This window comes from Platalea leucorodia, assembly GCF_965183815.1.
Source record: "Platalea leucorodia genome assembly, chromosome: 1".
NCBI lineage: Eukaryota > Metazoa > Chordata > Aves > Pelecaniformes > Threskiornithidae > Platalea > Platalea leucorodia.
The window spans coordinates 150,567,120-150,594,467 of record NC_138823.1 but is presented as its reverse complement, the minus strand read 5'-3'; the positions used below and the strand labels follow the sequence as shown (position 1 = coordinate 150,594,467).

General features: G+C 41.5%; 1 protein-coding gene across 12 annotated transcripts in view; it reads left to right on the top strand.

Moving 5' to 3' along the window:
- Positions 1–27,348, top strand: part of ABI1 (abl interactor 1) — an 82,334-nt gene that overhangs the window by 3,983 nt on the left and 51,003 nt on the right. For all 12 annotated transcript variants that reach the window (XM_082318747.1, XM_082318743.1, XM_082318753.1 and 9 more), the window contains exon 2: positions 20,115–20,282. In XM_082318747.1, the coding sequence (XP_082174873.1) occupies positions 20,115–20,282 (168 nt within the window). The remainder of the gene's footprint in view (positions 1–20,114; positions 20,283–27,348) is intronic.

Genomic DNA, 27,348 nt, shown 5'->3' with positions numbered 1-27,348 from the left:
GCCATATAAATCTAAGTTCCAGTACCTAATGCCTTCCCCAAATCCTTTTGCCTGCAAATAAAATCTGGGACTAGCCCCTTTCAGTGTATGCGTAACCATGAAAGATTATCTGAAATTCTGTAGCATAAAGCTGAAGATACTACTGAGGAATTTCATCAGTATCCTAAACAGTATGAACTTTATCAGTACGAATATGGAGTTAAAGCACTTAGAGTTCTAATTATGATTCTTCAGCTGAAAATATTAACTTCCAGAGAGATTCTTCAGCCAGTTTCCTGGCTGAATTGAATTATTTTCAGTTTTTAATGAATTTATTTACAATAACTAGCTTATGAAGCATTAGAATGACACAGGAAACCAGTGTCTCCAGTGTTGCTGCACTGATGACTTCCTTTTGAACAACTTCAGTTGACTGGTGTATAAAACAGTACTTACAACTCTCCCTTACTGTCTAAATTGGATGTTTCTTATAGGCTTGTTTATGCATAGGCAAATATGTAGATTTCTTTAGTCTCTTTGCTTCTAGACCACTTGGGAAGATCCATTTGTAATTTTTTTTTTCCTAAGCTCAAATATGATTTTTGATATGGCTGTGAGAGCCTCTAAATGAATAGCTTGGAATACGTACTACTTGTGTAAATTCTGATCTTGATGGTCTCTAGTGGATAGATTTAGCAGCTTTAGAAAATAAATTAAGTGAAAGACCTTTTAAGGAAGTAAGTGCTGTGTTGCCTAAATGCGTGGGGGTTTTTTTGTTGTCATGTTATTTCCTTTTGTAGCTTCCAACTGGTATGTGGAAACTGAACGGTGAGTGAACAAGCTGTTCTGGGTAAACCAGACAAAAGCAGGGACAGATTTCAGTTTGATTCCTGTTACAGAAAATGTGAAGTCTCTTCCCAGTTGGTAGAAAAATAAATGTGTGGGATTGAGCAGGAGTGTTGCTTGCAAGAAGTTTCACAAATCCCTATGTTATCTTCCCGTATGCGTATAGAAATCCTTTCTGTTTGATAGGTTGCATGTTCTGCGCTTCCTGTACAGTGGATAGTATGTATTTGAGAGGAAATAACTTTTTTTTTGTGGTGTTTCTTTTTCCTTAAATGTTGGTAACTGATGTGACACTCAGTTTTGTTGCCTGGTGTATGGAAAGTGGCTTAGGTTAGTTCAGTACAAAGAAGTTCACTCGGAATGTCTAATTCAGGAAATGACCTGCTTTAAAAGGATAAACTTCTTAAATTGTCACTAACACAAATCTTTTATGTGCTGTGAGATCTTGCATGCTTTTATGTTCGTAGGTTAATTAGTTTGTATTGAGAGTAAATACGGTGAATTTTTTTTTCTAGTTTCATTGCTAAATTTGGAACATATTACACAAAAAGCAAATTAAGCCAGTTCACTTTCTCTAACACCAAAATATAATTCAGAATTGGAGAGCTTGAGAGCAATAAGATAAATTATGGCTGTAGCATCCACTATCCTTTGTAGGCTTAAATCATATTCTTTAAGACAAGGTGTTAGCTTATACTTTTAAACACTGTTCTTTTTTAAGGTAGTTTGAGCAAATGTTCACCATCAGTATAAAAGGCACTGGCTGTTCTGTGTGTGTGTTTGTTTTTTTTTTTTCTTTAAATAATAACAATAATAATTTGGGTACAGGTTGGTGGGCTAAGCTTGTAGCTCTTCTGTGCCTTGTGTAGGTCTTCTGTGCCAGTGCGTTGTCTGTGTTTTGGAAAATACAGCTGTATATTTAGCTCAAAAGCAGCAGTAGGACAATAGTGCAACTTCACTGAATCGAGAAGTGATTACCCTGTATATACAGGAGATGGATCCTAGAGTGTTGTATGTCTGTTTTGTGTCCAAAGGAGGTAGATGATAGAAGACAGGGACAGGAGTTGGACTCGAGGATCCTTGTGGGTCCCTTCCAAATCAGGACGTTCTATGATTCTATAAGACGAGCTTTCCAAATTTGAAATGTTTCCATTAATTTTGGTACATTTGGTTTAAGAAGCCAGCAAGATGTCAGCTGCTCTTCCTGCTCCATTTTTCATTAGTATTTCAGCGGATGATTGTGTCAGCCTGTGTTAATCAGGCAGAGTAAAGTGGATTGGGATAAGCTTTTACAGGTGCGTACTGCTGCTTCCACAAAGGCAGCGCTGTCCGCTCCCTTCTGCTTGCACGTACGTTGGAAGGAAGAAGCTTGCACGTTGTCTGTTGTCAGTGCATGTTAAGCATGATCCTTGCTCTCCATGCTGCCCTCGCTGTGCCCAGCCCTGTGGAATTGTTGGGAAGAGGAAAGAAGACATGAGTAGGAGGGGCAACTGTCTAATACTTACCTCCCTCTGGGTCTCTGGGAGCTTGTTGCAGTAAGTAGCTCTTACGGTTAAGAGAAACTAGATGGGCCTTGTGGGGGGCTCGTAAAGTGGATCGCATTGTAATGAAGGTAAGAGTACAGGAGTAGGCTGTGTACGAGTAGGAAGCATTGTACCTCTGAGGGCAAAGTTCCTGTTAGTATCTGTGCTACTGATCTAGGTTTAACAACTAAAAACCCCGAACTCTGAAACAAAAAAAAATGATGCAACTTCCCAATATCTTTGTTTAGTATTTTGAACTGTCTTCATTTTACAGAGGCATAAATGGAGGCATAGAATTCATAACTGACTTGAGGAAGGTCATATAGGGACGTGCTGTCAGATTTGGGAACAGAACCTGATTGTTTGGACTTCCAGTGCTGTGCACAAGGGTTCCTTCCCACCCCCCTTTCCAAATTGCCTCTGTTATACTACAACACAGGAAAAAGCGCGTATTTGCAGAAATGCAGACAGTGTCCACAGAGACAATGCAATGAATCCCTTGGGAAAAGGTGCACCTGAAACCATCATTGAACTCATTAGCAGCAATTACTTTTTAAGGGTTTTACATATGTCCTCTCATAAGAACCTTGAGATTTTAATTTTTGGCTTTGCAAACTTCTGCAGCTACGTAATGCTCACAGTCGTGTCTGTCTGCATGTTGGTGGGTCTGTCTGTCTTGGAAAAGGCACTAGAAGATACCGTTCTCTTTCTCGTTAGTGAAAGCAGTCTGTGTTGATAGTTCTGGTGACTGAAATCTTATTTATCCTCAGAACAACAGGGCGGCAGCTGTGTGGATGAAGTGTCAGTTCTGGTGTAGCAAGACGTCCTTGAGGGATAAGGGGGTATCTTGCTCTCTCTGTGCCTGTTTGGTCCTTAATTAGTAACTTGGAGTCGAAAAGAGCATGTTGTGGTTTTTATTTGTTGTTACTTGGTAGGAAATAACTTGTGGGCCCCCAGTTATTCAGTGTCCAGGCTTGTTCATAATTACCCAAGCGTTCTTGCTCTCTTTAGTATTTGTGCTACCCAGAGCGGTGTTCCTCTGATGCTCTTCCTTCCACCACCACCCATCACACCCTGCCCCCCACCCCCACTAAATATGAGCACTGGTGACAGAGGCGAGTGGGCTTGGTCACAGGGATCCTCCCTTCCCTTCACCTCTAAGTAAAGGGAAGTAACTGCTGAATTTGTAATAGTAGATACGGTGCCTCAGTGTGGTTCCTCCCTTTTCCTGACCTTGCTGGTGAGGCAGCTGCTGCAGAGAGAGACTTGATGTCTCCTGTGGGTTGTAGAAATAACCCTTTGCAGCTCAAAACTTGCACAGAGCCCTTGGGGGCCAAGACCAGGGTGCTATGGAGAATAGATCACGATGTGCTCCTGAACAGACTTCTGTGGGCAAGATGCTATCTGCAGGTGCCTTTCCTCCTTCACCTCCAGCCTGTCAGCATGCCCATCTGACTGCGCCGGAGGGGCTCAGTCAAGCATTTCATCGGCTTAGGGCCAGGTAGTGAAATAAAAGATACAGCACTTCTAACAGGTGGGTTCTTTGAGGAATCCATTTATTGTACAGCAAATGAAAGCAGAACTCTCAACTCCTCCTCTTGGTATTAGAGGGAATGCTTTTTTTCCTTGGGTTAATTAATAAGAGTGTAGATGCCACCTTTGCTTGAATGCAAATAGTGTTACTCATTACTTATGCAAGCTCTTAATGCTGTTAACAGGAGCCATGTGCGCTTTGCAGAGTGTAGATTTGTTACTATGATGCTGATATTTTAGAAGAAAAGGTGGGGGGACTATGCAGGAGAATTTCAGCTTGGAGCGAAACATGAGTGCAGCATTTTCAGATACAACTTGTAAAATTCAATGATCTGTATTAACATGAGATGAAATTGGTAGCCAACCTGCTGGCTTAGCTGACAAAACAAATTAGTTTTACTCTGAAAAAGATTGACTACTTACAAGGTGAGTTTATTTTTAATAATATTCTTGTCTAAGATTCCCAATCAAATATGTTTAGTAAGTGCTGGGTTTGGCAAAGTGAAAAAGGCTCTCAAATTCAAAAATTCTCTTGGTTTGGGCCTCTCCTATGATAAATTCTCTTCATAACAGCTGCAGATGATGTGTGCTGTACTATATCTTCTGCCATGGTGGGATATTCTAAAAGAACAGTAAAGGTTGTCTCTTCTGCAATGAGGTACAGCTTTCTTATGTTAAGACAGCAGATATATTTGTGATAGCGTCTTCCCTCCCTCTTCCTTCCTCCCTCTCCAAAGAGCCCAAAATAATCAACTCTGTGAACTCTTTCTATGGCAGAAGTTAAAGAGCAAGCACGCTGCTCTGTGTGCAAGGAGGCTCTGATACTGTAGTGATGGGGAGTTAAAGAACTCATGGGGAAGAGGCTCCACGTTGCTTTCCTAATTTTATTGTAACCTCAAAGACAAATAGGAGTAAAACGTGGTACTGTTCCTACTTTTGTTAAGAAAGCAGGGGGGCCTGTCAGAACTCGGGCAAAGGAGGCTTACTAAAACAAATGCTGGTTTGACATCCTTAGAGTTGAACGTAATGTTCTTACTGGGTGGTCTTAAGGTTATAAATAGTTCCAAGAAAAAAAAAAAGCTTGTTTACTACCTGAAGCATAACAATTCTTTGATATCCCTGGGAAAAAAATTGGAGTGCAGACTCTTCTGGCTACTTTCACCCCAGTGTTTCACAAGATAATGTTTTTTGTAAGCTATACTTTATCAGTTAAGCATGGTTTTTTTGTTGGCTTTTTTCCCCCAGCTAATCTTTCATCAGATGCATATCTTCACTTTCATCTGCTGATCTCCTTGTTGTACTTTGGGGTCAGCAAATCCGCCAACCAGTATTTGTTCTGCAGCAATCACTGTCAGTTGAGCATCTTACTTGACTTTATTGCAGCAAGCCTGCTACAAATTAATACTTGCGCTGTGGTCCCCATGCAATAATTCTGTGTTTTCTGGAGCCTAAGATAAGAAAACGTCTGCATAAAACAAATAGACAAGAGAAGAACAAGGTGTCCAGGCATTTGCATCAGACTGCTGCAGTAACGTGTAAGCTGCAGAATGCCATCCTATGGCTTGTCTTTTCACATTCATACATCTAATAATGTCAGTCACTACTATGTCACTAAATGTTACTAGTGACAACATTTCTCTCTTTCTCTCACAGGTGCTTCTCCTAGCCCGTGATCTTAATGTCATTTTGCTCATTTCTCTCTCATTGTTGAAGTCTCCTGTCTGTGTGCTCCAGGCCTTTTCCTAGACCTGTTGTCTCACTCTTCTCCTGCTGCAAAATAGTGTGGACTTTGTCTTTTGGTGCCATTGATGCAAGAGTGCTCTTATCACAGCATCTGCCTCAAAGACTCACATGCTTGCTCTTTACCTCATTGACTTTCAGTCTCGTTTCAGATCTCGTCTGAAAACCTCTTCTCCCTTGCCTATTTCTTTTAATTAATCTCTTTCTGTTATTTAACTGCATATTTTACTGCCTTGCAGCTTAAATTATGCAGCTGTTTTTCATGATACCTTTCAGACAAACAGCTTCTTCTAGCATGGGTTTGAATAATTTGAAACCTGCAGCTATTGAAGGCATTTATATACACTACTTTTTTAGATTATCTTTATTGGCACAGAGTTGAAGCTAGGGCCTTGGCTGTGAATTGGTCTGTAACCACTTAGGGAAGCCATGATGAGCAGGATATAGAGGAAACAAGGCAGCTGGGGAGACACGGTATGCAATGGGACTGACATGATTCTGCCTACTAGTTAAATTCTTAGGAGGCCTTTCAGATATATGCGGCCAGGCCTTTCCTTTATAAGAAATCTGTCTTGTTCAGGAAGCTGTTCCTTTTGTTACTTTGAGACCAAGGAGTGGAAAGGGCTTAATAAAATGTCTCTGCTTGGAGGGCTTTGGATTTCTTAACAGTGAGGGAAAGGTGGACGTGTCTGGGGAATGGTGTTCTGTTAACATACGTTAGTAGGTATGTATCCACAAAACAGAGCTGGACCTGATCCTGAAGGGTTTTTATAAAATATGATTATAACCTCCAGGGTTCCCACTCTGCGGCCTTGTGGCAGGTGGCTTGGATGATGCTTCAATCACGGTCCAGAGAGTATCAGACTAACGAATAGAGATATGATGGATCAGTGCGCTTAGGTTGGCAAGATCCTTGGAGACCTGGCTGGGGATTGTTCGGCTCTTGATTTGCTGGCTGACTTGCAGGATTTCTAAATCTCTGGGAGGAGCTGTTGTTTTTGTGATGCAAACTCCTGGCTTTAGCTGTGTTAGATAAAACATGCGTCTGGTTTTGAAGTGCTTGGCTCTACAAGGGCTCTCTTCAAATACCGTGGGCGTGTTTCCTGCTGCAGCATACCGTATGTTCTCCCAGCACTGAAATGATCTAGTTGCCGCAGTAGTCCTGAGACTTGTCTTGGAGCATTGCAAGTACATGTTGTCTCAAATGGCAACAGATTTTTGTATCTAATTTGTAAGGTGTCTTTAGCTTTGAATGTTAGAGAAAATTGTTGTTGCCATAGATGTAATTGAAGCTTGGGCTTATACAATGCTGCTTACTTTGTAAGAAGTCTTGTATCACTTGAGTAGTGCAGTGTCATTTCTAGATGTGTATTTAATTCCTCTTTAGCAGTCTGTCCTTTAAACCAATGGAGAAGGATAACAGTCAATCGAAGTCTTTCTAGCACATGTTCACTCTTTGGAAACCTACTATCCATGAACAAGAACTGTAAAAGCAGCTCGTGTCAGTACTCTGCAGTGAATATTCACTGCCCAGAGGCAGAGGGAGGTATTTGTTGTAATTATGAGAGAGGTTCATATACTGGGGGTAGGAGCCAAGTATGCAGGGATATGGTACCTGTGGGCTGCTAACCCTCTGCCGAGGGGAGAAAAGTTGCTGGTTTTGGTCCTGAATGTGGGACATGTGAGGGATTTGAGAGCCTTCCTTGGGCATGGGAAGGGCTTAAGAGTTGATAAAATAATCTGTGTTGAATAACTTTCTGCCTTGCTGACAGAAGATGGGAATGGTATGAAGGATGACTGAAAAGCAAGTTGAGGGTCTTGAGCAACTCTTAAGTTTCTGGTAAGAGTAAAAGGACAGGAGGAATGGAGGTTGAGCGTGTAACCCTCCTTTGCTGTGTGCCTCTCTTCAGCCACTCTGTCTTGCTAACTGTGGCATGGTAGAAGGACAACATTAAAAGTAAATACTGTTACTATTTGCTTCCTATCTACAGCAGACAGCTAGAGAGGTAGTTTTACTTTTTCCCAGATTGCTGTAAGGGGTTACTGCAGCAGCACTGGGAGTGGGGGAGTATGAACTGAAGCAGGTACTTACTGGCTGTATAACATCCCACGAGGCCGGAGGGAATAAATGCGGGGAATACTGTGAGTCATGCTTGTCAGTCTCATAAAGCAGGACGCTTTTTAAAATTGGCCTTGGAGGGGAAGAGGTGTTTAATGGAGCAGTTGTGAAGGAGTTATGCAAATAGAGAACATAAGTGAGTATCTTTTGCTCATTATTCAAGCTTCTTGCCTCCTCAGAAAATGACTAAATGCAAACTAACCACTGCAAAAGTTAAGAAAAATGCATCATCATTAAGTATAATGGGTGCAAAAATGTGGCCATTCATGATGATAAGAAAATTCTCTTTTTGTGACTAGGAAAACGAACTTCTGTAGCTGTTGAATAGAAAAGTGTGGGGTTTTTTTCCCTTTCCAATTTTCCTTTTAAAAAAAAAAATGACAAGGTGGGAAGCTGAAAAGCAGTTCGTCTTGTAAGAGCTGGTTAGGAGGGGAGGTGGTAAAAAGACAAGTCTCCAGTTTTGCTTTAGACTTATCTTCAGTGTTTAGGCTGTTTTTGTATAAAAATTCTTTCCTTTTCCATCCCCCTATTCATGCAGGATTTTATTTACATGTAAATACTGTATATTATTTGGTAAAATTGAGAGCATGTTTTTAGGATGTAACTTTTTTGCTACCGACACAGCCACTTCTTGCTGTTTTAATTTAAAGAGTTTTGAAAAGAGCTTATGAAATGTAATTGTTCCAGTCCTGGGCTTGCTTGCATCTGCTCGCATCATAGTAGGAATCTCATCTCTGGTAGCTAAGCCTTGCCAGCAGACTTAATTGGCATATAATTTACTTGGACGACGACTTCTGCCTCTCTTGCAGCATAGAGAGGCCATCCCAGGCTTTGAAGCAGTTGGATATGCTAGATACTGTCCCACATGCTGCGCCGCGCTTGCGCATGTCCTCCCTTGGCCTCCCCTCTGTTTTAACTAGATGGGGGCAGGTGCTCATCTTCCTCTGGGGCGCACAGATGTGCAGATAGACGGCAGTGTGGGTATGGGTGGATACGCAACTGTGGCTGACATGTTCCTGTTGTGAAAGGACTGTTTCTCTGAGCACAGCTCCTCTGTGGCTGTAATAAGGCCACTCATCTGTCAAGCTGATTACAGATGAGATAGTAGCAAGGTGTCCTGGTGGCCCTACTACAAGTGCTGAAATAGAATAGTTCAGGGGTTATGTTACTACTGAAGGCGGGGACGGGGAGTGATGTGGATCTGACTATTCTTATGCATCTGGTTTTTTGGAAGCGCGAGCACTGCTGTCATCTGTATGACACTCTGCACCTCCTGCATCTGCCTAAAGCTGCCCTCCTCTACATTGTACATGAAGGGGAAGCAGTCTTTAAAATGATGTGAAGGAGCAGCATCAAGACACCAGTGGAACTTCAATATGCATTAGAAAACTTTGCTGTAATTGTGTCTGCCAGAGGCATTGCACTGTATTTCTAGGAAGAGTTACTCACTTGAATTGCCGCTGTGCTAATTAACACCACAGCAACTGTCTCTCCATGGACTTTGTTTAAAAAAACAAATCAACCCCCTCACTCCTGAATTTGACACTCTATTTCCTATTGAAGAAGTTGCTTTCTGTCTCCTGTTGGTTTCTGTAAGTTAAGTTTTATCCGTTGATGGGTATTCATTTACTTTTTGTTACCTACTGTCCTGTTCATGTTTTTTGCGGGAAAGAAACAGTGGTATATTATTGACCAGCCATTCCTCTCTCCCTCTCCTTCTCTTCTCCAGTCTCTTGAGCTACCTGTTTTGTTCTGTTGTGTGTGTTTGGGTTTTTCTGAGGAGCTAAATTCCTACTTGCTGCCATTGAAATAACCCGGTATTCAAATGAGCTTATGTATGTCAGGTTTTGGAATGCTGTTGCTAACCACAGGCTCAAATTTTAACGTAATAAAAAGTAATTCTTCAAAAAGAAACTGAATGTAGCATGCTTACAACCACTATCAGATAAAAATTGTACTGTCAGGTCCAGGAGTATGGAAAAGTCTAAGCAATATTAGCAGCTGTTTATGTGATCAGATAGAAACAGAAACTAGTTTGATTTTTCTCGACTTACATGCAAGTTCTTGTAAAAACAATCAGTCCTTGTATTGCAGTCCATTACTTTATTACCATGAGATCACTGCATAGCCTCTGTGCTATGTGAGAGTATGCCTTGTGCTGGGAAGCAAGCTACTACGAAACTGGGGATCCACTGGTTTCTGGTCTAAGCACGTTGTACCAGTGTTGTGAGATACATGCAAGCCCTTGGCTGGTTTCCTGCTGGAGTGAATATATTGGTCTTCAAGACACTGAACAGTCAGCAGTGTAGTGCTACAAAGTATGAGAAGAGAATTTGACCCTGTAATGACCATTGTTTTCTTGTTTTCTTTGTTTTAAAAATACTGTGATGCTTGGGGACTGCCTGAACTGTAAAATCTGGGCAGTGGCTGCGTGTTGAAAGTGACTTTCTTAAACATGAGAACTCTTCCTGAATTAGGAACACTTGCAGTCCAGCCATTTGCTGGATGTCAGAAGGCCTGTGTAACTCTTGGCTCTACATTTTAGTGCCTTGAGATTCTTCCTGGAGCTGGACAGGCCTGCTAATGACTTTCCATGCTCTCCTTCCCCACTTCCCTCCCTGTTTTGTTGTCCTGCAACATCTCTGACATTTCCATGTGGGAGAAACTTGTTGCGGTGCAGAGCGTAGCTTTGAGCCTGCTTGCTTTTGGACCAACCCTTTTGCAGATGCTGACGTTCAGTATGTAGCGGTCTTGCAAACAGCAGTTGAGGTTACCCTGTTGTATGGGTTCAGAGCACTGTTGGCATATAATCTGTGATACCAGGACATGCTGAGGTGACGCTGTAATTTGATCATTTATGCTAAATCTTGTTGTCTTAACCTTGCTTGCTCAATGCTGTGTGGTATGATTCCAGGCCTGCCTAGAGGGTAGGGAGGACTAGAGAGTGAGGATCTGGAAAGAAAGGTAGTCTTGGAAGCTTACCTATAAAGGTCATCGAATTTTAGCATGTTGCTTGTCTTCAGATATAGATTTATTGTAGTATTCTGGGCTTATTCCTCCAGTTTAATTTGTCAAAACTCAGATAAAAACCTTTTGACTGTGTGAGCACTCACCAGTCCTTGAGACTAAACTGAAGAGGTAAATAAAATCCATAGAAGGAACCACTGATGTCGATATTATGAAAAGGAACTTTTTTTACACAGTATGAGCTGAAGAGCTTTGACCCAAAACAGGTACTCCAAGCTGTCTCAATTCAAAGGCTTGCATGGCATGAAAATTTACCCAGTTCTGATTTTTTACTCCAGTTAGGTTCTGTGTTGCTGCCACTATGTTACAAAGAGGATATTAAGGTAAGTAATAAATGCTAAAGTGCCTCCTTCCTATTCCCACAAAAAAAAAGGGAAAAATAAGTCTTTGACTTATCAGTGAGCATGTCCTTGCTAGATGAGCTAAAACTTGTGGGTGGGTGCTGGCACTTAAGAAAGTAAACAGAAAGCCATTTTAATTTCAAGCCCCATTACAAACAGAAAACAAAAGATCAATATTTGAGAGACAGTATATAAGGAAACAAATGGAACGTAAGTTCTCTAATTCCCTATTATCTGCTGTCTAGCGTGCTGAAATAATAATACGCTCCAAAGCCTTGGGTAGCTTTCTTAGTGTTGAAGAAGGAAGACTGCTATGGAAGTGCCAAAGGTTTCTCTTTCTGACTGACAATCTAAGGGTGGCATTAGTCTGTATTTGGAGCTCTGGCTGATGTCAGAGCCTGCTTTGTGTCAGCTCTGAAGAAATTTGTGTGTTTGGTGTCATAAGGCAAATCACAGGCACTGCAAGGAAGTTAAAAGCATAATTTTGAAGCAACTGTACATGCTAATGTACGTGTGCAGTGCTTTACAGGGGTGGAAGATGTGATTTCTGTCTTGGAGCTTGTGTTGTCCAAATCATGTTAAACACAGAAAATAAGACTCGGATCAAATTTCTTAAGCTTGCTGCATGTGCAGTCTTGAAGTCTTACTAATTCAGTGTGCAAGGGTTGTGTGAAAATGACACATGGGCATGTCTGCTTCTGTCATTTTAGTTCAGTGTTGCATGCTATTTTGGTTGTATACACAGACTATAACAACTGACATTAACAATGTGTTGTGCCAACATATATGTTTACTATGACATCTGCTCTATTGGATTTGGCAGGAGGATTGAAAATTGTGCTTTCAACAATATTTTTATATATATTTTGGTTTTTAATAGGGGGAGTGGTTTAGTCTAGAGCCAACATGAACACTGTTTGCTGCATTGGGCAGAAAATGCTGTTAACAGAGCAGCTGGCACATATCTTCCCAGGCTCCATCTGTCAGAGTCAGCATTGCTTTGTAAATCGCTCTCCTATTGGATAGATTCGTTTCTTGCTGTAATGTTCGCAGCCTGGATTAAAATGGAATTCCTAAGTGTTGGGGTGGTTTTTTTTAAGTTATTTACTATTTTAAAAAAAAAAGGTTTTGTAGGCTACTTCTGCCCTCCTTTACAGACCTATTAAAGTCTGTGTCAGAGTGTTGTGAATGCTATGTCTTGTGGACTTGTCTTAGTTTAAGTAAAAAAACACGTATGAGGGTAAGGTAATAATTGGAAGCTTAATCTCAAAGACCATGGTTCTCTGCTGTGTACACACAGGTCAGAATGCGCTGGGGTCTGATGATAACCCGTGTCAGTGTATCTGAGAAAGTTAAACATTAATTTGTTTTTTTTGAAACATCAATATACATATTCATCTTGTATTTTTTGTTACCGAGACTCATACACTTTTACCGCTGTGGGGTATATGTGTGTGTATATAAAATATAGGCATGTCCCTTAAACTCTCCTTTGGAATGAACTTCTCCCCTTAATGAAGAAACTTTTCTCCCTTTACCTCCCCCGAAAGAGAGAATGATAAGAAAAATTGAGACAGTTTTTTTACAGTTAATCAACAGAATGAAAAGCAACTTTCAAGTAAAAGAAAATCTGCAAGGACACAGGCACATTGGCTAAATTGGTCTCGGCCCATAGAAATGCTAATTTGCTATCAAGGCTATTCAGGACTGGTCAGGGGAATATTATTGATGGAAATGAAGGATTTGCTTCTAGCTGATTGTCTAACATATACAGGATTTGGGGGAAGGGCCTGTCTGAAACAGAGCTTGTGAATTATAGGCAGTGCTTGTTCCACTGTCCTACATGTTCGTTAAACTACAATAATTTGGTATGTGTCTTGATCCTTGAGATGAAATAGCTGACTAGTCAATGATTTTTGTCAAGATAGTGTTTCTAAAAAGATACAGAGTGAAATCTTGCTTGTGGGCTGTGGTGTGGTTGTTGCTGTGGTGGTGATCACCTTATCGTCTGGTGCCTTGAATGAATGCCAGCTTTATTGTGCAAGGTCTTTACCTGGGGAGAAGAGATTTCAAGTTCTACCAGTTCCTCTGTGTTTGGTATAGCTGAGTTACTGCATCTTATCTTGGAAAAACTCAACAGGCATGGTATTATTTCATACCAATGGGCCTTTTTGTTGTGGATGCTGGAAGGAAGTTCACTTGACTTGAATTGTAGATGCTAGCCTGGCTGTGTTTATGGAGGATTTCTGCCTCAGTAGATGGGAAGAATTACTGTTTACTGAATGGACTTGAAAGAATTTCATCATCTTGGTTTTAATTTGGGGGTTATGGTAGTGAGAGGGATCTTGGGTTTTAGAACTCTTCTGGATGGTTAGGCATGCTTCTGTGCCTCCCCCATCTTTAAATTGCTTTGTACTTCTGGAACAACCAGTTATTTAAGTGGTTGAGAGCTTTGATACTTTTATTTGACACCACTTCTCACTATGTGTAGGGAGAGGTGTGTTGGATAGTCTGTTCTATTTCTTGTTTTCACTGTTAGTGAAGGATTGACTGCCAGTCCCCTGGAGAGAAGGCCTTGGACAGGAGGTGGACATGTTCAGTGACTGCAATATGCTGCTTTTAATAGCTTGCAAGCTATTGGGTAATTAAAATCTTGAGCTTTCAACCTCCCACACAAATTCAGGAATGGTAGAAAAGTACGAATAAATGACAAGTTATGGCAAATCACTTCAGTAAAGCACTTGAACATTTTTCTACTGCACATGTTGTAGTACTGATCTTCATGATGCAGAATCTTAGTTGAGATTTGCCTGCACTCTGGAACATGTGGCTTTTTGGCTTTAGTTCCCCTTTGTATGGAGGCTGGGTTTGCCCTGTCGTTTTATCAGGCTGTGCTTGTACTAAGTCCCTTCCTGTTCCTTGTCCCCGTGTAAATGCTTTCTTTTTATATTTCCCACAGTTGTTTTTACTGATAATAGTAATGATATGAATGGCAAAGCAGGTGGTTCCAGCAACAAGACTACTGATGGTGGCTGATCTGGGACTGATTATGTTGAAGAAAGACAGTAAAGAAGTGTACTGGTGACCCTCTGAAGTCTTACCTGTGGTGCTATGGGAGGATGTCTCTTGTGCTAGTATGTTGGGCAAAGGTTGAGCTTAAACTTCTGAACTACCTCTCCCTGATGGCTTACTTTACTTTCCATTGGGGCCATTGAGGTGCTGATCAGTGAGGAACAGTCTGTAACTTGTAGGCAGGTAAATACCAGGCCTAGTATAGGTCTGTGGATATTGGGAAGCAGTGCATCATCCCCTTGAAGTAAATGCTAGCCTATTGCATTGCAGAGCGAATTTCTTCAATGAGACTGCTGTATGGCATGAGCACAGTAAGCCTCTTCCAGGAGGCAACTGACCCATCTGATTCATACTCTGTCCTTGCCTGGATGGCATACATAGCGTAAACAACCCCTATTTGTAAATTCTGAAGCCTTAGTTTCTCCTGCCACCCTGGAATGATATATATCCCTTAAGGCTATATCTGTGATGAGAGAAACCCTGAATGCTCCCTGCTGAGCACCTGCTAGTAATAACCATAATCTGTTTAGATCTCCTTAGATGGCTTCCAGGTAGGTAGTTGGCTCCTGAAAGTTTTTCAGAATATAGAAACTTGTGGCACTTGCTGCTGTGACTTGCCAGTTTGACTTTCTTCTCGCATTTATAACTGATATTCTGAGGTAATAACTATCAGTAACAGCCAAAAAGTTGACCGTGGTGCAGCACGTTTACAAAGCAGTCTAACAAGCTCCATGAACTATGGATAAAGGGGAACCTGTATCCATGGACTACCTGCTTATTTCAGTACGTAGCTCCTCAGTTATTTACAGTGATCTCTGGATTTACAGTTCTTAATATTCAATGTAAATTAGACTTTTGACTCATAGGTAAACATTATCTAGCATGTATGGCATATTTAAACCTTTGAAACACATTACTGCAGCTTGGATGTGAAGTACTTGGTCTAAGCTGAACATACATTGTGAATGGTTTAGAAATGCTCAAGCCTTTTGCCATTAGCAGTCAGAAGTAACAAATAAACCCTTAAGGCCAGCTTTGAGTTATTAAAAGCCTTATCAGATCAGTGAAGCTGCAACTTCAAAGTCATAGATGCATCCAGAAGTACCACATAATGTTACAAGCTCTTTCTTTAGGGAGATTTGAGTGCTCCTGTTTCATGAGTGGGGGAAGCCATTTTTCAGAAATACGTTCCTTCCACCTTGGAGTGTCCCCAGCTAGTTCTCAGGGAGGTTAAGTACAGATATCTAGGAGTCTCCAAACCACTGCCTGGATGTACATCTTCACCATTCTATAAAAGAATTTCCAGTTGACTTGGAAAAATGAGGTGCTGTAGATTGTAGCTAACTTAACCTAAAAGTTTTGGCTGGGTTTTGGGCTTTTTTAGTAAAATTTCCTTCCTGGGTTTGTTGGGAACAGGTCTCTGAGCTAAAATGGAAAGACCTTACTGAAGGAAGCAGAACTTTGAAACCTCAACTGTAGTATCTGTCTTATCAGGAAGAATGCATTCTGTAAATGCCAATGATAGATAAATGACAACGCGAACAAAAGATAATACAAATGGGCGTATTGAAGACTTTGGCATAGTTGCATTCTGTGAATGCTGTATGTGATAGAGTTGCTAAATCCATGTGGTAACTGATTGTAGTAATCCTAATTTTCTCTTTAATCAATTAATGAAAGGTGGAAGGTTTTTTTCAAAAAGACAACCAAGATGTAAAACTAAACAATTATCTTGTGTGAAGTGAACACAAATGTACTGCACTGTTGAATTCATTAAATGTTCATGAACAATAACAGCAAAGGCATATAAAACTGAGTGTAAAACTGTTCTGTAGCTTGATTGCTGAGAGTGATCAAGCCCTTGAACAGAATGCCAAGCATCTGAACAGGTATTGGGTACTGAATAATTAACAGGTCTGTGTAGCTTAGTGATTATTGGGCTGCTTTAGGCCAGTGCTCTATTAGTAGTTTATCCTGGATGGGTTTTTCTGTGCTTGAGTTTGCACATATTCCAAGAGCTGAAGATAAAAAATGTGGAGCAGCACATGCCACATACTGAGGAGGCAAATTAATTTGTTTCTGCTAGGACAGACAGTCTTGGTGTGATCTGATGAGCTGCTTTCTGACCTTTGTCAAATGGAGCCAGTTCTTCTGGTGGGGCATTTGTCTTACAGGGAGTTTCAAGCACAGTGAATGGAACTGAAGTGAAAAGAGGGAAAACGGAGGTCGGAGAACAGGTAATGAGGGTATGGACCGGTGTGCTTGCAACAGAAAGTTTGGCTTCTGAAGATGCTTTGCAGTGTGAGCTGATGTGATTTTTGGAGGAAGCTTGTACATGTAGTTGTGTGCTGTATGAACCAGAAGATGGTGGGAATTAGCAGAGAGAGAGAGAGAGCTGGGAGGGCAGATGGTTTGAACACTGCGCAAACACTGTTGTGGGGACGTGCCTATGTGGGTGGCAGTTTGGAGAGGGGAAGAAAAAATTGACTGACTATGCGACTTGTAAAGATCAGCTGCTGAGTGATGGACAGGTTCCTCATCATTTGACCTTGACGAGTCACTGAATTGGAGAGTCAGTAAATAAGCTCCTACTCTATTTTTACTGTGGCAATTGCTTGGGTGCAGAATCAGTTTTGACTTGGCTATAGTAATTATGTAAACCTTTTAAGGAAGCTTTATGATAGAAGTTTGCATTTGATTAAAAATACATGATATGCAGTGTGGAATGCCATGCAAGTTTAACTGTCTCTTTATATATCCGCTTGGATTATAGGAGAGGTTTTCTTTTTTTCTTTAGTATTAAACCTACTTATGCGAAAGCAATTTCAAACTGCAATTTTGCCATAGTAACGTGACTGTTAAGGGTGAACTGGGGATACAGGTGGGAGCTTACTTTAAGAGGGAAACTTCAAAAGCTGTGATGTTCTGGATTTAAAGAATATTCATTTTGCTACTAAAGGACACTCAAACTTCTGTTTATATCAAGGACTACTAGAGAAACAACAATATCTTTGAAGCTTTTAGTATGAGATCATAAAGTAATTCTGAACTATTAAGAAAACAAGTCAGTTGACAGCCTTTGTATTGTGTTGTCTTTAAATTTGAATAGTTAACTGGTGCTCAAGGATTGTACTAAAGTATCTGAAGGCATGTAAACATGTGCATTATATTCTATGCTGCTTTTAGTTTTTGCTTAAAGAGGGAGATGAAAGTAACAGTTGAAGAACACTGGAAATCCCAGCTCCCTCCTGTTGCTGCCACCCAGCTCTTGGCTTCTGCCTCTCCCCTCCCCCTTTTGCTGGCTGTGAAGCTTTTAGCTTATATCTTGTGGATGCCAGCAGTTGTAATTAAAAAATGCAAAAGACTATACGTCAAGTTAGTTCAATCTAAACTGTTAAACTGCAAGCTGAAATTGCCTGAATTATCTGCAAAGCTTGAAAATGTTTCTAACCTAATTCTGCTAGGACATGAAATATGCTCCACATCACAACTATGTTCATCTAATCCTACTGCCAAACTAGTCATTTGAGCAAATAACTAAAACGTGAGGTGCTTAGGCAAATGAGGGCAAGGCATTTGATCAACAAATCATTAGAGGAGAAACTTTTTATACACTGAAGTTTTCTCATTTGACAACACTCAGTAATTGAGTGCTGTGGCTTTGTAACCTGTTAGTGTTCAGCCTAACATTATTTAGTTGAAACTTTGTAATAAGAAAACTGCTTGAGTAAAGGCTACAGATCTACACCTGAGTTTATATAAAGTTAGAATTGTGTTGACTGACACCTTATTGGCTGTGTCTAGTTCAGTAAACCTTTTATTTCAGATATCACTGAAGCTGCTACCTGCATTTTCACCATCATCCAGCGTGGTAGAAGTTCAAGTATAAATCATCAGTTGTTTTCTTTAGGCTCCAGCTCAGTAGGACAGTGTTTTTTAAAGTCACAGCTAGTGATAGTTTGAAGTTTTAAAATGCCTCTCTGGAAAGCCAGGGTGGTTTGGGAAACTTGCTTCTTGAACCTTTAGTAGTTGTTTTACAGATCCTTCACTGTCAAAGTTTGTTTTCTAAAGAAGCAAAATGACTCTTACTAATGTTTTCTGACAGCCAAAAATGTCAATATTCTCTTTAGGTGAAAGGTAGCTTTGTTTGCATTTGGAAATACTAAAAAATGGAGTTTTGCGTGGTGTGACCTTGGTACATGCAACAGCTGTTTTACCTTTTGGCAACAGATTGCATTAAACTGTTCTTGCTCTTTCACATTGTAGAAGGCATCTGTATGTGAATCTGTTTGAAGGATGGCATTAACCAAGTGTTCTAATAAGTGTCAAAACACTGCTAGGAATGTTAATCATGAATATGAACAAATTTCCTGGATTGGGGGGGAATTCACCCTTGTTTAAAAACATCTTTAAAAGGTAGCCTAGCATAGCTTGTGTTGCAGTATTTGGGTCATGCTGCAACTTTATAATGTATACGAACAGCTTGCCTTCTGGTTTTCTCCTTAAAGGAAGAGAGACAAGAAGGATTCCTTATTAGCTGTTGCATCTTTTCATACTTTAACTCAGGGGCAGATTTAACACTTGTGGATGTTAAACTGAAATATGGAGGTGAAGAAATAAGAGGCAGGATTTAAGAATGAATGAGTGCGTGGAAACTGGAAAACACAGGGCTCAGTTGAATGCAAACGGAATTTCTTTGTTTCCTGACTTTGTGCTTAATATTGTAACTGTTGCATACAATGTGTGTTGAGTGTTCAAAGAAATAAACGATAAAAATAGACAGAAATCTAGTTGGAAGGGACTGTTAATATGAACAACCTTTTGGTTGCTGAGACTGACTATTCCACAAATAAATAAAATGAGGAAGAAACTATGCTAGCACTGAGTCATTGTGTACTGTAAATCCTTCCTTATGCAGTGCACCTTTCCTACAAAGGGAATAAAAGAGAATTCTGGATAGCCGCAGTTTGCGAGTTGGGTAACAGATGAAGTACATGGCCTCCACTGCCAGCTCCCGAGCTGGGAGCAGTTCAGTGTGGGATGCGTGTGTATTTTCCTGGTGGAGGCGGTGTTGGTAGCTCCCATCCTGCCAGTGAGAAGGGACTTTCTTGGGCTGTGCAATTCATGTAGGCAGTTGCTGATCTGGGACAGTAACCTGCCCTCTGACTAGGGAGCAATGCCTCAGGACAGGTTGAGGACTTTACCTTAGCAAGGTGTGATTTCAGTGGGAAAGTGATCCTTTCCTTAGTTTTTGCCCTTTGGGGGGAAGCTGTGCTCCTTTCTGACACCTCAAAATATGTGTGTTTTCTCTATCAATGACGAGCTTTCTCAGCTTTCAAGGAAAGTTTATTAAGCTTTTGTGTGAGGAGGGCTAATTTCACAAATACTCCTGTATGCAGGAGCCCTCTGTGCGTGCCATCCTGATGCTCTGCTCGCCCTTCTCCTGGACTGTGGGAGTAGTAGCCAGCATAACTGGAGGGTTGGCTCTGTAGGTGGCATGTGCAGTAGGGGACACTCAGCTGTGGGAAAATAGTTTTCCTCTATCTTTAATTGGCCTGGGCTGTGTGACCTCATAAGAGATGGCAAAAGCTGCGTTTCAGTGTTCCTGGGGAATTGGAGGCTTTTTGGAAAATGAAGGATTGGACAGGCTTTAGAAACTCAACTCCAACAAATCACGATAGTGTTGGTTTTTCTACTGAATGAATTGTTCCTTGGCATGTAATTTTATTATGGTTAAATATTTTTCACATTCTTTATCTGCTCCTTATTATTGAGCATTTTTTAAAATGTAGATGCAGATGGAGTACTTTGACTGCACAATCAGATCTTCTTGCTTACAGATTCTTCTAAATATAGGTTGTGTTTTTTGTTCCTGTCCTTTTCCCCCACCCTTTTCCTGGCCTTAAGCAAACGTCTTGTTCTTTTGCTTTACAGGCTCCAGATAAAAGGAAAGCATTAGAAGAGACCAAAGCCTACACAACTCAATCTCTAGCCAGTGTTGCTTATCAGATCAATGCACTGGCCAACAATGTATTACAACTGCTGGACATCCAAGCATCCCAGCTACGGAGGATGGAGTCCTCCATCAACCATATCTCCCAGGTAATCTTTTTTTTTAATAGAAGACTGACAACATTGGAAGAGGCATTATCTTGTCTCTTATATTATTGACCTGGATAGTTTGTTGACTTTTTTGAATTCTCTGAGTAACATGATAGAAAATGGTAAGGCTTTTTTCTTTTAATATTTATGAAAGCCACGTTGTGATGGAGATGATGACTGAAATAAAACAGTTCCTTTATCAAGAAGTGCTGGGATTATGTTTGGTTTAAAGCAGGAGTTAATTATTAAGATTCCAAGATCTGAAGCTGTACTTGAGGGAGGGGTAGAGAGGAAGATTGTTTCTGAAGGAAATCCAGATAGAAGTACCATTTGAGCGGTGGCATTTTATTTAATGTCGCAACATGTGCAGTAATCTCATTTGTTTTCATACCCTGTAGGATGTAATTTCATGAGCTGTGTGGAGGGGGAGAGGGGTTCACATGCTGCTTCACCTGCTGAAGCCAAACTCTTTCCAAGCCAAGGCAGTTGGATGAGTGAGCTGACCTGACTTGTACTGTGACTGCAGTATTGCTAGAGTTGATGCAGGGAGGACATGGAAATAGATAACAGGAAAGAGCAGGCCTGTCCCTGTCAGCGGCAGCCTGTGTTCCCTTGGCTGAAGCTTCACCCCAGCTGGCCACTGCTGAGCGGGTAGAGCTGCTGCTACTGCCTGCCTTGTACCTGATCTGGCACTGACCTGATTGTATGGTAACTCAGCCAAAAAATAAGTCTGCTGTGTTTAACCTGGAAGTGGCTTATTGCATAATCAGATGTGTGCCATGCTAATGCCAAGGAAGAGAGGGACAGGATCCACTCAGTTATTTCACTCTTACATTGCTGTTCTGAAGTGGGCTTGAGTGAGTTGTTGAGGGCCCAGTGTCCACTCCATCATACGCTCTTACTGAAATTCAGTTGGATCTTTGCTGGGCTTTATGTCCTATGGCTATTTAAGACATTTTCATAAACAAATCTCAGAGGATTCAGCCTAAAATATTCTTCGGTGCAGCCTGTGAATTTAAAACCTTTGTTGGTCAACCAGTACCCTGTTAGTGGTACACCTTAGGCGAAATACTCGAAAGAAAATGCTTCTCATGGCCTCTGCTGTCTGTCTCCCTGTAGGCCCTGCTAACCTCTGTTTACTGTTCTTTTAGAGTAACTCTGGTTTCTAAAAATCTTTCTGTTAAATGGCAGCACAGTGGTTCACTGAAAGCATGTCAGCAGGGAGAAGATTCCAGTGCATGTGGAAGGGCCCTCCTAGTAACAAACCTTTCGAAAAGGCTTGTCAAGTTAGTATGTGTTAAGAACTACACAGTGTTAAAAGCTGTGTCAAATATTTAAAAAGTACCTGCCACTGAAACAGGCAAGTATGAGGAAGTACAATTGCTGTAGATAAGTTTCTTGTTCTGTCAAGTATTCAGAGATTTCTTGATGCTAGGATTATGACTACCTCTGAAGAAATGGCTGGATAAAGGACTGAACCTATGGGCTTTCCCGAGCATTCGATGCCCTTTTATACTGAGCACATCTTTTCTTATGTGTTTCAGAGCTGCAATGTGTGTGAAGTGATTATTGTTAAATTCTCATTGGCCCACTGATATGACTAACCATGGAAAAAGCCAAAATGTTTGATACTAGCACAAAAGGTGTTAACCCTCTGTACTGTTTGCTGCTTGAATTGAAGGCACTATGCTGAAAGCTATTGAGTCACCTGATACATGAACTGTTTGCTAAAGACTGTGAACAATCAGTGCTTTGTAGAGCTTTTGAGGACTGTTTAGCAAGGTCACTTGCTTGTAGTTTCTGTCCTGGTTGGTCTTTCCTGAAACTAATCCTTGCTTATAAATGAACCTCTGCAGACTAATTTTGTAGAATTAAACTGGATACAGATAATGCACACATCCCAGCTCAGCTATTTGCTTTGAAATGTTTCTGCTCAAATGCTTCAACTGCTATCTTAAATCTGCTGTGCAGTTGCTTTGATAGACTGTTTCTAAATTCTCCGAGGTCTCCAGAGTGTCTTTTCCTGTGCTTGTATCAGTCGTGAATATTTTCATGCCACTAAAGCATGGGGATGAACATATTCTCAAAATAAAAGAAGTATTACCTAGAAACACAGATCTTAGACATCGCCAGTCGATTACTCAATTCTGGGTTTTGCGACATAGAGGACATATCTGTGAAATAAGGTACAATTTAATAGTTTTTCTGGTTAAAATACCTTTCTTCTTTCTACAGAAAAAAAAATCCTGTGGCTTTTCTGACCTGCAGGCAGTTTCTGTTCCCCTACTGCGTTTCAGTTCTCTATGCATGTTTTCCAGAATGACTCTGAGCTAAATGCCTGGATAGCTAATCTTGATTAGTAGCCACTCGGTATTTTTCCTAGCTATGTACCTTCTTCACTGGAAAAAGCACTCCTGAAAAGTTAGGTGATGGAGTGGTGTGTTATATTCTTGTTACTGGAGCTTAATTTTACAGATGGAAAGTGTTCTTGCTTTTATAGGAAAAAATTAATTCAACTTCGGTTTCTTGTTGAGAGCAAGAGAGAGGCTTCACACGAGTAATCACATTGTGGTGAGGGAGCACTGCTCTGAGCACACGGAGGCAGTGAACAGCTCCAGGAATGGCTTTCACATAGCAGCCAGAGCAAAAACCTGCCCAGCTGCATCTATATTTTCTGCAGTCATAGTTGTCTTTCAGCTGTAATGTGTTGGTCTGGAGTGACCTGCAACATAATTATTTACTACACCCAATATACAGAGCTGTGCACATGCAGCTCAGCTCTTTGGCTTAAACCCTTGATATTGACTTTGAGCTTTGCCAAGCTGACTTGACCTTTCCAAACTGCCTTGATATGGCAGAGCAGAGACTTGATCACTGTTCTGGAGAAGTTTGCAAACCCTTCCAATATAAGAGATCCTACTCATCCTGTTAGGCAAGATTTGGGGGAAGAAGATAGCAAGTCTATACTTTGGACCAACGTGAATGTCAGTGCTTCACTAAAGGTGTTAAGGTTAGCAAATGTGATGCCCATATAGAAGAAGGGCCGGAAGGAGGATCCGGGGAACTACAAGCCTGTCAGTCTGACCTCGGTGCTGGCGAAGGTTATGGAGCAGATCATCTTAAGTGTCATCACACGGCACGTACAGGACAACCAGCCAATCAGGCCTAGTCAGCATGGGTTTATGAAAGACAGGTCCTGCTTGCCTAACCTGATCTCCTTCTATGACAGGGTGGCCCACTTAGCAGGTGAGGGAAAGGCTGTGGATGTTGTCTATCTAGACTTTAGTAAAGCCTTTGACACCATTTCCCACAGCATTCTCCCAGAGAAACTGGCTGCTCATGGCTTGGACGGGCATATTCTTCCCTGGGTAAAATACTGGCTGGATGGGCAGGCCCAAAGAGTTGTGGTGAATGGAGTTAAATACAGTTGGCGGCCGGTCACAAGTGGTGTTCCCCAGGGCTTAGTATTGGGGCCAGTCTGTTCAATATCTTTATCAAAGATCTGGATGAGGGGATCGAGTGCACCCTTGCACCCTCAGTAAGTTTGCAGATGACACCAAGTTGGATGGGAGTGTTGATCTCCTTGGGGGTGGGAAGGCCCTACAGAGGGATCTGGACAGGCTGGATCGATGGGTCGAGGCCAACTGTATGAGGTTCAACAAGGCTCAGTGCCGGGTCCTGCACTTGGCTCACAACAACCCCATGCAACGCTCCAGGCTTGGGGAGGAGTGGCTGGAGAGCTGCCTGGCAGAAAAGGACCTGGGGGTGCTGACTGACAGCTGCCTGAATATGAGCCAGCAGTGTGCTCAGGTGGCCAAGGCCAATGGCATCCTGGCTTGGATCAGGAATAGTGTGGCCAGCAGGACTAGGGAAGTGATTGTCCCCCTGTACTTGGCACTGGTGAGGCTGCACCTCGAGTACTGTGTTTGGTTTTGGGCCCCTCACTACAAGGACATTGAGATGCTGGAGCGTGTCCAGAGAAGGGCAACGAAGCTGGTGAAGGGTCTGGAGCACAAGTCTGGTGAGGAGTGGCTGAGGGAGCTGGGGTTGTTTAGTTTGGAGAAGAGGAGGCTGAGGGGAGACCTTATCGCTCTCTACAACTACCTGAAAGGAGGTTGTGGTGAGGTGGGGGTCGGTCTCTTCTCCCAAGTAACAAGCGATAGGATGAGAGGAAATGGCCCAAAGTTGCACCAGGGGTAGTTTAGATTGGATATTAGGAAAAACTTCTTCACCGAAAGGGTAGTCAGGCACTGGAACAGGCTGCCCAGGGCAGTGGTTGAGTGCCCATCCCTGGAGGTATTTAAAAGAGGTGTAGATGTGGTGCTTAGGGACATGGTTTAGTAGTGGACTTGGCAGTATCCTAACAGTTTGACTCGACCTTAAAGGTCTTTTCCACCTTAAATGGTTCTATATATACACCTCTAGACTCCCTACTACAAGCTATCTGTTGCGGTCATGGTTACATTGCCTATTTCTGTCAGTTCCTGTTTGGTGCTTTAGTTTGTTTTTATTTGCCTTGAGAATGGCCATACTTAGAAGGGAAATTTCAGGTAGGAGTTGAGCTAGTTTTGATCTAAGGTGTGAAAGCAGAGCCAGCCTGAGTGCTGCCCTGTTACGGTGTGCCATCTCGACATTCCCTATGGGACACTGGTGTAAAAAGGCAATGGAGGAAGGACTTGAGCCCCATGTGGTTCCTAGCAATCACTGCTGACCTGTCCATCCCCAAATGCTAGGTAGTAGCAGAGCAGCAATTGTGCTATGGTATAGGTTGCCTTCAGTTGCAGTGACCAAAAAGAAATTTTCTTTGAAGAAGATTGAACAGCAATAGCCAGGTGTTTTGCTTTCTTCATAGCATATGAAGTGTAAGGTGTCTGGAATAGGTAGTATTTTCTTTTGTAGCAATTTTAGGGAAAATGAGTCAATGGATGAACTGGGCAGTGAAAGGGGAAAGGAGAAGCTGAGGATCAGCCTGGAATGGAAGACACCAGGAAGGACCGTGGACATTAAGGTCGTCATTCCTTCCCCACCTCAACATTCAGCATATGATGTTTCTTAAGGTGTGCTGCAACTAAATAAACTTGGGATTTTTTTTCATGTACCCTGGTGATGAATTAAGCAAGACTGTATATTTGTGCTCTGAATGCAGTTTATGCTTTGTTATGTTTATTTCCTATGTGTATTAAATGAAATTCTAGTTTGCTGTTTAAACTCCTGTTGTTCATTTGTGCCATTCTTGCATGGGTCCCTGAGCCAATGAGTTAATTCTTTAAAAAATAAAATTAAAAAATCCTCTCGTATCCCTCCCTTCATTCTGAAAATCAGTGTCTTTTAGTAGAGGAGTTAAAATTCAGCTCTTGTAGCTTGAATATTTGACAAGGGAAAACTGCTTCTCTAGAAATTTGAACCTATGTTCTTTTGCTCTTTCAACCTACTGTTTCTTGGTTGTTCTCACCTCTTCCCCTCCTCCTCTTGGAAACAAGAGCTGACTTAAACGTGTACTTTAAGATAAATTTTTTGCTGCTTCACTTCCACAAACTTCAAGAGAATGAAGATGGAACAGCCAGATTTGTCAGAGAAGAGAGGTTGACAAGGACATCCTTGCTTACTGTGTCAAAACTGAAAAACGTAACAGACCAGCGCTCACATTTATGTCAGAGCAGCTGCAGTACTGGGTGTAGCAACTATTCCTTTTTTTTTTTTTTCTGGACATAAACAGTTTTTAAATAGCTCAGTATTTAAATCCATGCCTCTTGAAGCATGAAGCAAGCAATAGACTCCCTTTTAAGAAACGATGATTTGGACCAGGAAACACTGTACCCCTTAAACATTCAGTGTTAAGATTTTCTTCTGCATCTGAAGCTCTCTTCTTCAAAACAATATGTTCTGAGAGCATAACTCTCAGCAAAAAAAAAAAAAAAAAAAAAGTGCATCTTTTGTAACCATTAAAAGTTAGAAGCTTTTAGAACTTAAAAAAAAAAAAAAATCCCTGAATTAGTTTAGAAGAATCTTGCCTGTCACCATCCATGTCTAACTGCATGTGTAATTCAAATACTGTATGCAAGCAGAAAGCCAAATGCCTTCTGTTTCTGCGGTATGGTTGTCTAGCTAAAGTCAGAGGCAATAATGAAATACATAGATGTTATCTCTTCTTGTAGAAATTCTGAAACTTACAGCTGTAGCCTGTGTTGAATTACACACACACACCGCCTTTTCCATTGGGTGAGCAACCAGTCAGGACTGATGTGGATTAGGTTTCAGAGAAGCTCTGCTGAAGATATTCTGGGGCTCGAAGGGGTGGGCTCCTAAGAAGTAGCAAGTTGAGAACACAATGACTGGTGTTTGATGCTAGGGAAGAAGAGCACAAGAGCTGTTCGGTACTCAGCAGGTCTCTGATGTTTGAAGAGGTATAAGGCAGAGCACGTACAGTGAGGACTCTCTGTCTGAGTTTGTGGGAAAGAGCTTTCTTTCAGAGTGCGTGCGTCTGTCTGTCCTTTGGATTAATGTGATATTGCATTAATGGATTGTGGTATATGATCATAACACAGTTCAAATTCATGTTTGAAAGCCAAGAAGTAGAAAGAGGGTGGAAAATGTGATAAATCACCTGCAATCATCAATCTGAATGCGGGTGGTCATGCCTAGGAACAAGCAATTATATACTTTAGTACACTTATGAATGGGAGCAAAAGACCTCTCCACATCCTCTTGGCTGTGCTTCCAAAGGACAGCTGTCCAGGTGCTTTTACCCTGAAGTTGCCTCTTTAGAAAGAAGAGGATGCTTAAAACTCTGATCTTCTTCTCTGACATGAAGAACATATTGGCTGGACAAAAGGACTGTTAACTGGAAAGAAAATAAGCCAGAACTAGCAAATGGTTGATGGCTGCTAACAAGCAGGGTTGATACTGGAGCCCCCACTGTTCAGCATATTCTTTGGAGACCATTCAGGACATGAAGCATGTCCTCAGCAAATCCAAGGATAACTCTAAATTAGGAAAGGTGATTCATATGCTGAATGGCAGAGCTTCAGTGCAGAGGAACCTTGAGAAACTTGAGGACCGAGCCAGC